The sequence below is a fragment of the Varanus komodoensis genome, unplaced genomic scaffold (genome assembly GCF_004798865.1).
Source record: "Varanus komodoensis strain SLA01 unplaced genomic scaffold, ASM479886v1 scaffold124, whole genome shotgun sequence".
Classification (NCBI taxonomy): domain Eukaryota; kingdom Metazoa; phylum Chordata; class Lepidosauria; order Squamata; family Varanidae; genus Varanus; species Varanus komodoensis.
The window spans coordinates 462,387-470,431 of NW_025335359.1; the positions used below are offsets into that span (position 1 = coordinate 462,387).

General features: G+C 45.8%; 1 protein-coding gene across 1 annotated transcript; it reads right to left on the bottom strand.

Moving 5' to 3' along the window:
* Nucleotides 1-266: 266 nt before the first annotated feature.
* PGLYRP2 (peptidoglycan recognition protein 2) lies at nucleotides 267-7,496 on the bottom strand. Its single transcript, XM_044422282.1, is given in 5 exon segments — nucleotides 267-1,587; nucleotides 2,660-2,870; nucleotides 5,007-5,376; nucleotides 5,378-5,907; nucleotides 7,425-7,496. Coding segments are annotated over 5 exon segments (1,509 nt in total). The 5' UTR covers nucleotides 7,486-7,496; the 3' UTR covers nucleotides 267-1,250.
* Between the last annotated feature and the right edge of the window lie 549 nt (nucleotides 7,497-8,045).

Here is an 8,045-nt window from a genome sequence, read left to right on the forward strand (position 1 = left end):
ATTGTTCCTGCCCATTTCATTGCATACTTTGGATTTCGGTTGAAGAAATTGTGTCATCCTCTTACTTAGCCATTGAATAGCTTCTCTTAATTACTCTGGGACAGAATTTTCTTGGGTAGGAAGACTTTAATTACTCTCATTTTCTCTTTTCCTTTTCTAAAGCAAATCAATCCCAGTAAAATTAAAAAATGAAGGAAAAAAGCACTAATGAATAAGCTTTCCCCTCCCCCACTCCCCTGGAAAAAAGAAATTCACTATGATAAATGTGAGGGGCTTTTCAAGAGACAAGAGCCTATTAATCGTTTATTTGTTGGGTTCAATTGACAGAAAGAAATAAGATAACCATGCAACAGGACATTTTAATTGGCGTAGGAGAGGATCTTTGTTGAATGAAGCTTACTTGTGAGTTCTTACTAAGAGAACTCTTGGCAATATGGAAAGGGATGTTTAGATCACACTGGGTTATAGTAGGTGCTGTGTAGATTCTCCATTTTAACTCCACTTCCAGACAATGAAGGAAAAGTAGTGCCACTAACTAAGGTTGAAGGCTGGTGGTAGAGCCATTCCTAAACCTTTTTCCTAGCATCAGCAGCATTATGGTGCTATAGGAATTGTCCTAGGTGTGCAGGGAGCAGAGGGAGAAAAAGCTTTACTCTGCTGTGCCACAGGTTAGAGGGCATCTCCTTGCACAGCCTGTTCTGAAGTCTTCCTCCACCCCACAGAGCACTCAGGTTTCTGCTTGGTGATACAGCATGGTGAAGGGGGTGCTATGCTTCTCTAGTTGAGGATACCTTGTTTTTTAGCAGGATAAATACACATGCACATGCTCTTTCTAACTGAAATGTTATATGTAGCTTTTACATTTGAAATCTTTAACCTTACACAAACTGTTGCCCCTATTTCCCATGGAGGTCCAGCTGCATAATCCTTGACTATAATCCAGCTTGATTGATTGATTAATTGATTGATTTCTAGCCTACCCCATTAGCCACATGGTTCCCTGGACTAGCTATTCCAGCTTCCTATACATTATACACCTGATTGTATTTCTCCATTCTTTTCCATTCCATTGCCCCATGTATCTCATATTTTCACCCACAAATGCTGAAATCAAAGCTTATAACTACACGATTTTCATGATTTACTTGGCTCTTGGTTCATTGCGGATGCCCCATAGTGTTTAATGAGGGCACTGATGGCATTTTGCAGGAGGGTGAAGGCTTCTCTCTCTGGTATCTGTGGGCTGTAGGTCAGGTGCAGTCCTGGACACCCCTGTCCATGAAGCACCTCTCCTTGAAACCTTTCCATGTTTTTATCTCTTGAAACAGTCTGTCTCCTGGGCAAAGGGTAGAAGTCATCTGACGGTGCCCATGAATGGTATAGTTGGCTTGCAGCCTGGAGCCTCTCACCGCACACTGCAAGAAGGAGTTCTTCATAAGTTCCAGGTCAAAGGGCTCTGGAAGGACCTCCATGTAGTTCCCAATGAAACTGACACCGTAGCCCTTGCTGTTGTAGCCCCGAGTGTGAGCTCCTACCCAGTGCCAGCCCCGCCCCTGGTAGAGGTACCCATCACTGCCGAAAACAAAACTGTGGAAGAACAGAAGATACATGTTACTGGGGAGTGGGAGATTGCAACAGAGAAGGTAAAGTGGATTTCTTTCTTTGATTTGGGATATAATGACATAAGAGGGAGTGTAATTTCATTTTTCCTTTGGGGGAAGAAAAGCACTTCTCAGACTATAATCCTACTGTGGAAGTATGTATAAATGTGTTCACAGAGACATTTAAAAATAATAAAAGAGGGTTTTCATAGGTTAGTACCTCAAATTATATAAATTGTAGAAAGTAGTCAGATACTATCTCTTATAAGAAGATACGGAAGTAAATTATATTTACAACAAATATCTTTCCTGGAAATGAAAGATCATCCTAGGACTGTTTCCCCAACATGGTTACCTCCAGATGTATTGGAGTGCAACTTTTATTATTCTCAGCCAATGGCCATGCTGGCTTGGAATGATGGGAGTTGCAGTCCTGAGCATCTGGAGAAAATCAAAGTGGGAAAGGCTGACCTAGAATTGAGACTGTTTTAAGGCAGTATACAATCCTAGGAAGGTTTAGACAGCAAAAAGTCCTACAACCCCCACCATGCTCCAGCAAGCATAGCTGAGCCATTTTTTTTTTCTGGTTAAACTTGGCAAGGCTTATGCCTTTGGTGCACCTAGAAAACAGAACTGGTAATTGGAAAGAACCCTGTGAGTAATATTTAAATAGGGTACCTGCAGACAAGGACTGGCAGGGGTTTTTTTGTTTGTGCAAGACAGGATGCAGTTCATATGTAAGGGTTCAACTTAGAGAGCTTTTAAAAAATACCAATAGTATTTCACACCTGCCAGGTTATGTAAACTTTATTGTTCCAATACATGTTGCCAGTGAGATTTTTTCTTTATGAATTTGTTAAATTTATAAGCATGTAAGGTGATACTGAGAGAAGAAAGTCATGAACTGTTCAATGAGCTTTAGATTTTGGAATAACAGTCAATGTTAGTGGAACTCTCAAGCAGATTAATGCAGAAACAGAACAAAGCAATGGATAAAAAAATTATAATGACACAGTTCAACCATCTCTCTTTGCATGTTACATCAAGGTACTGCTTACCTGTAACCAATGTCATCCCAGCCACGAACATCCTGGTGGAATCGCTGCATGGAGCGCATGTCAGCTGAGCATGCTGGGAAGGTTCGGCATGGCTTTGAAGGGGTGCTGGTATGGTGGATGTATACAAAGCCTAAGGGCAGTTGAAGTTGAGTTGGCGTTCCATTGTAGGGCCGGGCCCCCCACATGCATCGTGGGATGATTGCAGGACACTCTGTTGCAAGTTGCGGGGGGGGGGGGGGGGGGGGGCCAAGGGGAGTGTCAGAATGGCCATCAGCATCAAATGGTCATCCACTGCACAAGGATTCTCCCGGCACAGCTGTCACTTTTTCCCCTAGTTCTCTCCCTGTTTTCTCCATTGTTCTTCCCACATCTACACCTTCCTCATTTAATAACAACCATGCAACCTGCCCTGAACTTCTTGGCAGAGGGAATAGGAAAACAAACAGGTTTTTGAAGAAAAGTAGATGTGGCCAGTCCCCTATATGAATAGTGGAATGAAGGATACAGTGATTGATACTTGAGGATGGAATGGGGTGGAAGTTGAATGGAGGGCAGACAAGGAGAATTATTTAAAATCTCCATGGACTTTGACCAAAGCCACACACTGAGATAGAAATACAAATAAATAAATGTACATTACTTTCTGGGAAGTATCTATACCTCTCCTTATAGCCTTGAGAAAAGTTAGTTGTAAAAAAAGCAAAATTGTAACTATTCCTCAGCATGTCAAATCACGTACCTGATAAAGAGGTCTTTTGGGGAAAATTAAAACAAAAGCATGTTCCTAGTCCTAATGGTTTGATAATATCTAATGAAGCCTCAGAAACAAAAGGAAATATTGAGCAAGGTCTCCTATGGCCAGAGGGGTCCTTTGAAGCTCTGTGTGCTTCTCCATTCCTAGCTTCTCCTGCTCCTTTAATTGCTTGTCTTGTTTACAATTCTGACACAGATATGGTCCAAAGGTATGGCTACAGAACAAGTAACCTAAATTTAACCCAACAAAGAATTCAAATGTGGGTAGAACAAGGCCTTTTTTGAAAATCTGATGCACAATATTAACATTTTTTAAAATAGCAGTAGTGTATTCAATGCAGAGAATGACTATTGCTCATGCAGAGAGGTCCTGCCCTATATGAATTAGTAGGGAGGGAAAAGGCCCACGTCAGGTATCTTGTGAGCCTCCCATCCTCAGGCTGCATTATGTGCTGCACCAGATCCACCCCAAGTCAGTGCTAGAGAGGTGATGTCTGAAAGGGGATCTGTAAGCCCAGTAATGAGTGGGCTTAAGTATCAGTACAAGGCAGGAGCTTCATGAGGTCTGGCTAATAAAGGATCAGGCCCCCCAAAGCAAAGTAGTATCTAGTCCAGGACAGGAACAAGGACTGAGGTGAAGCAAGACCTGAAACAAGGTTTGGAGACAGGCAGCAAGCACCATGAAAGCTTTGCAGAGGTAGGCTGCTCAGTGCACGGAGATGGTCCTACTGCAGGAACACGCAGCTACCCACAGCTGTCTTTATGCGGCAAGATGTGTGTGTGTGTGTGTCGAGGGGAGTGGGTCAGGTGGAACAGAGAGTGGTTCTTGCTGTACCCTTCCTCTGCTAGAACATGCATTATCTTGCTCTGAACAGACCGGTGCAGCAGGTGGAAAGGAATGAAATAGCTCTGTGAAAGGACATAAAGCAAGTGCAGGAACCAGCCTGGTTCTGGGCCAGGGAACCTCTGCCAATGGGCCATATTCAGCATGTCAGGCCAGCCCTTGTGGCTCATGGAGACCCTGCGTAAGGCCCCCTTTCCCACCAAATTCCAATGTGCTGCAGTGGTTGCATTGCTGGCCTGGCTCTTGGGAGATCCATGTTCTAGTCCCCTCTTGATAACGTGGGGCCAGTCACAAGCTCTTCACCTAACCTACCTCACAGAGTTTTTGTGAAGATAAAATGGAGAGGAGCAGGACCATGGAAATCACTTTGGGTTTCTTGCAAGAGGAACAAAGGAAGAATCAAAATGTAATAATAAGAATAAACTTTGAATGAATGGCTATATCATTAGTGCCATGCTAGCTTAACTGCACTTTCATTTTTACCTGATGCCTGCCACAAATTGTCCCATTTCTAATTCAACGGTTGAGGACAAATCCTGAACTGCCTATTGGCAGTGGAACTACTCTTCCTCCTGCCTTGTCTTCTTCCCTCAGGATGCCCTGAATGTGCAGTGAGTCACCGAGCTTGCCCTGACTGATTAGCAGTGCCACAGCTGTCAGGCCAAACCAGGATCCCTGACCTTTTGAAAGCAGCAAGGCATCAAATGGTCCCACTGGCCAACTTGGTTTCCCAACCAACACAAGACATACCTACGTACAATGCCGTGAACTCTTCTGCAGCCTGGTTCGCAAGGACAGTCAGCTCCTCGTTCGTGATGCCCTCAAAGAGAGTGTGGGTTTCATTCAGCCTCCTGAGCAGGTGCAGAGAATTCTCCACCTGCTTGCTTAGCTCCTCCTTGCTCACCAGCACAGCAAAGCTCTGCCTCCGGAAGTTGCTGCGGAGCTGCTTGCCCCCCACCAGGTCCTCCCCGCTATAGTAGGTGTTCAGCAGGGCACTGATGTTGGGGGGTGGCTGAGCATGCTCTGCCAAATGTGTGCCCAGGATGAGGCCATCCATTGCCCCATTGATGAAGGCATCAGTGACAGGGGAGGGAGGACCCATCAAGGTAAATGTGTGGGGGGGCAGAGAGGTGATCCCAGCAGCCATTTGGCCCGAGAGCCACTGGGCTCTGCTTCTTGTAGAAGAGGAGAAAGGCCATGGCAAGGTTCACGGCAATTGTTGAGCCGGAAAGGTGGTCCAGAAGGAGGTGAGGTTCTACTTCAGAGCTGGCTGAGGGGTCAGTGCGTAGAGCTGTGGCAGGGTGAGCCACCTCTCGCCTCCTCCTCAATCCAGCAGCCACCCCAGCAAGAAGAGGAGCAAGCACAACTGTGGTCCCATCAGCGGTTAGGACCACCCCGTGTTCTATCAGAGAGTCATTGCTGACAGGCTGATTCACCAAGGACTTGAGGAAGGCTCTCTGTGCTTCACTCAAGCAGGCCAGATCAGAGGGGGCTGGAGCCATTGGGCCAAGGAAGAACTGGCACATCTCACTTGTGCAGGCCTCCAGCTCCTGGAGAAGCACGGCCACACTCACTGCTGGCGTCCCTTTCAGACAGCTCTCCAGGTCTTCTAGAATTCTCATCACAGCATCCATATGGAATGTCACCTCAGCTGCAAAGGGCAGGATTGAAAAAGCACATTTGAGGTTGGCAAGCAGCGGCCAGTTGTGCGACGGAGCTGACAAAGCATGGCCTCTATTCGGAGTGCGCAGGTGGCAGGCTCTTGGCCCCAGCACACGAGGAACTGTGTTCTTTGTGCCTCCTCTCCTGCCTGACATGATATCCAGCTGTATTCTTGTGCTATCACTGAAAGCTGGAGCTCAAAAAATGTGGACTACAATGCAGAAAGAATGATATTATGCCCTTGTAAGATCTACCCGTTGTTGGAGTGGCCTGTGCGCAGTAGGGATTCCTGATGAAGTACACCCGCAAAGAACAGGGCTCGAGCCTAAGCAGCAACGTGCTATTCCTGCTGTCTCACTTTTGTAAATAAAATAGTAACTTATTGAAAACAAACATTTCTGCCCAAAAGTCACTTTTCCAAAAGGAAAGCTTTTCCTTTTCCAAACGTAAAAGCTGGCTTTCTCAGGTGGCTGGTTACGGCAATATAAAATCAATCTGCATGTAAAACTTTACTAAGATGCAAACATATTCAGGTTTGGAAGAAACCATAAGTTAACATTTCTTGAAAATTATGATTATATTTTCAATTTCTATACAAATGGAGGTGGAGCATGTGTTTCAGGACAGTTTTTCCACATATTTATTTATTGTGTGATCCGTAGGCAAATCACATTACTTCATTTAAAACTTCTGTGGTTCAACTGACATTAGTAGGAGCAAGGTTACAATCATATACAAAGTCACTTATCTGTGAATAAGTCCCATTGAACTCAATGGAACTTACTTTTGAGTAGCCATCTATAGGATTATACTGTAAGTCTGGCTTAAGTTGGTCATGAATTAGGCTGCCTTCAGCAACCAAGGCTGGACTTTCCCAAGCACATCACAGTTAAGGAAAATAACCCAACAGCAACGTCCACCCAATTATTTCAGGGTGCAATTCCTGATCTAGTAAGTCTTAGCAACAGTGTTATTCTCTGAAGGCATCTACAGGAGTCTTCCGCTCAGCTGGCCTCATCTTCTGATGGCTGCAGTCTGGAATGAAATCATGGGCCAGTAGCATCCTTCTAATACAAACAGCAAGGCTGTTTCTCCCGCCTGTACAATACCACCTTTTTCTGCAATGTGGTATTCTGTCCAAAGGGCAAACTTCCTTCAGGAACATTTGAGGAGGATACTTGGTCCTGTCCTGAGCTTGAGGAGCATGTTGTGAAGTAGCCTTCTGCAGCCTAGTTCTCTCCAGATGCTTTGGACTTCAGTGCCCATTAGTCCCAGCCAGCTTGGCCACGGATGATGGGGACTGTAGTCCAACACATCTGAAGGGCACCAGTGTATGTGAAGCTCATCAGCTGCAGGCACTGTGCAGGTTGAATCAACCAGTACATCTAACCAGGAAGATTGGAGCCAATGAACCAAAGCCCCTAAATCTCACCTCCAACCCTCTCTCAAGACAGGCATCTGAACTTGAGTCACCAAAGGCAACTGGACTTGTGGATTGAGTCTTACCTGTGTCGGCCACTGACAAATGCAAAAGTACAGGCACAAACCCCAGCCACACCAGGAACATCTTGCCAGAAGTTTGAAGAACAGCCTTTGATAGTGGAGCCAGCTGGCACCTGCATGCAATGAGGGAGAGGGCGGGGGGGAGGCAGTTGGAGAAGAAGCACGGGCCAATGACAGGGCTCGACTGCTCTCTGTGGCATGGAAGCCAGCAGGAACGGGCAGCCTGCTTGCAGCATGTCCTGCTGGATGGGGAAACCCAAGCAGAGAGCTTCCTGCTAAGCAAGCAGAACAGAAGCTTTTCACCTCCACTTCACCTAGGCGGCAGCAGCAGCAAACAGAAAACTACTTTCCGGAGTCTTGGGGTGCATGCTAAATTTTATTGCATCCTGTCTCAGCCTTTCTTGCCAGGTTTTCGTGGTGTTTAAACTGCATCCTGGGAGAGCTGAAAACCTGCTCTGCCAGACACACCACCGGTTCCTCTGCAACTCATGTATGAATAGCTAGAATGGTGCCCAGGAACTTGCATGTGCCCAGAGCATTCTTGGAACTGTCTTGAAACCTTTGTGCAGTGCATGTGTTAGTGAAGGAACAGGTCCCTTGCACATGGGTTTTCTGCTGAACTTA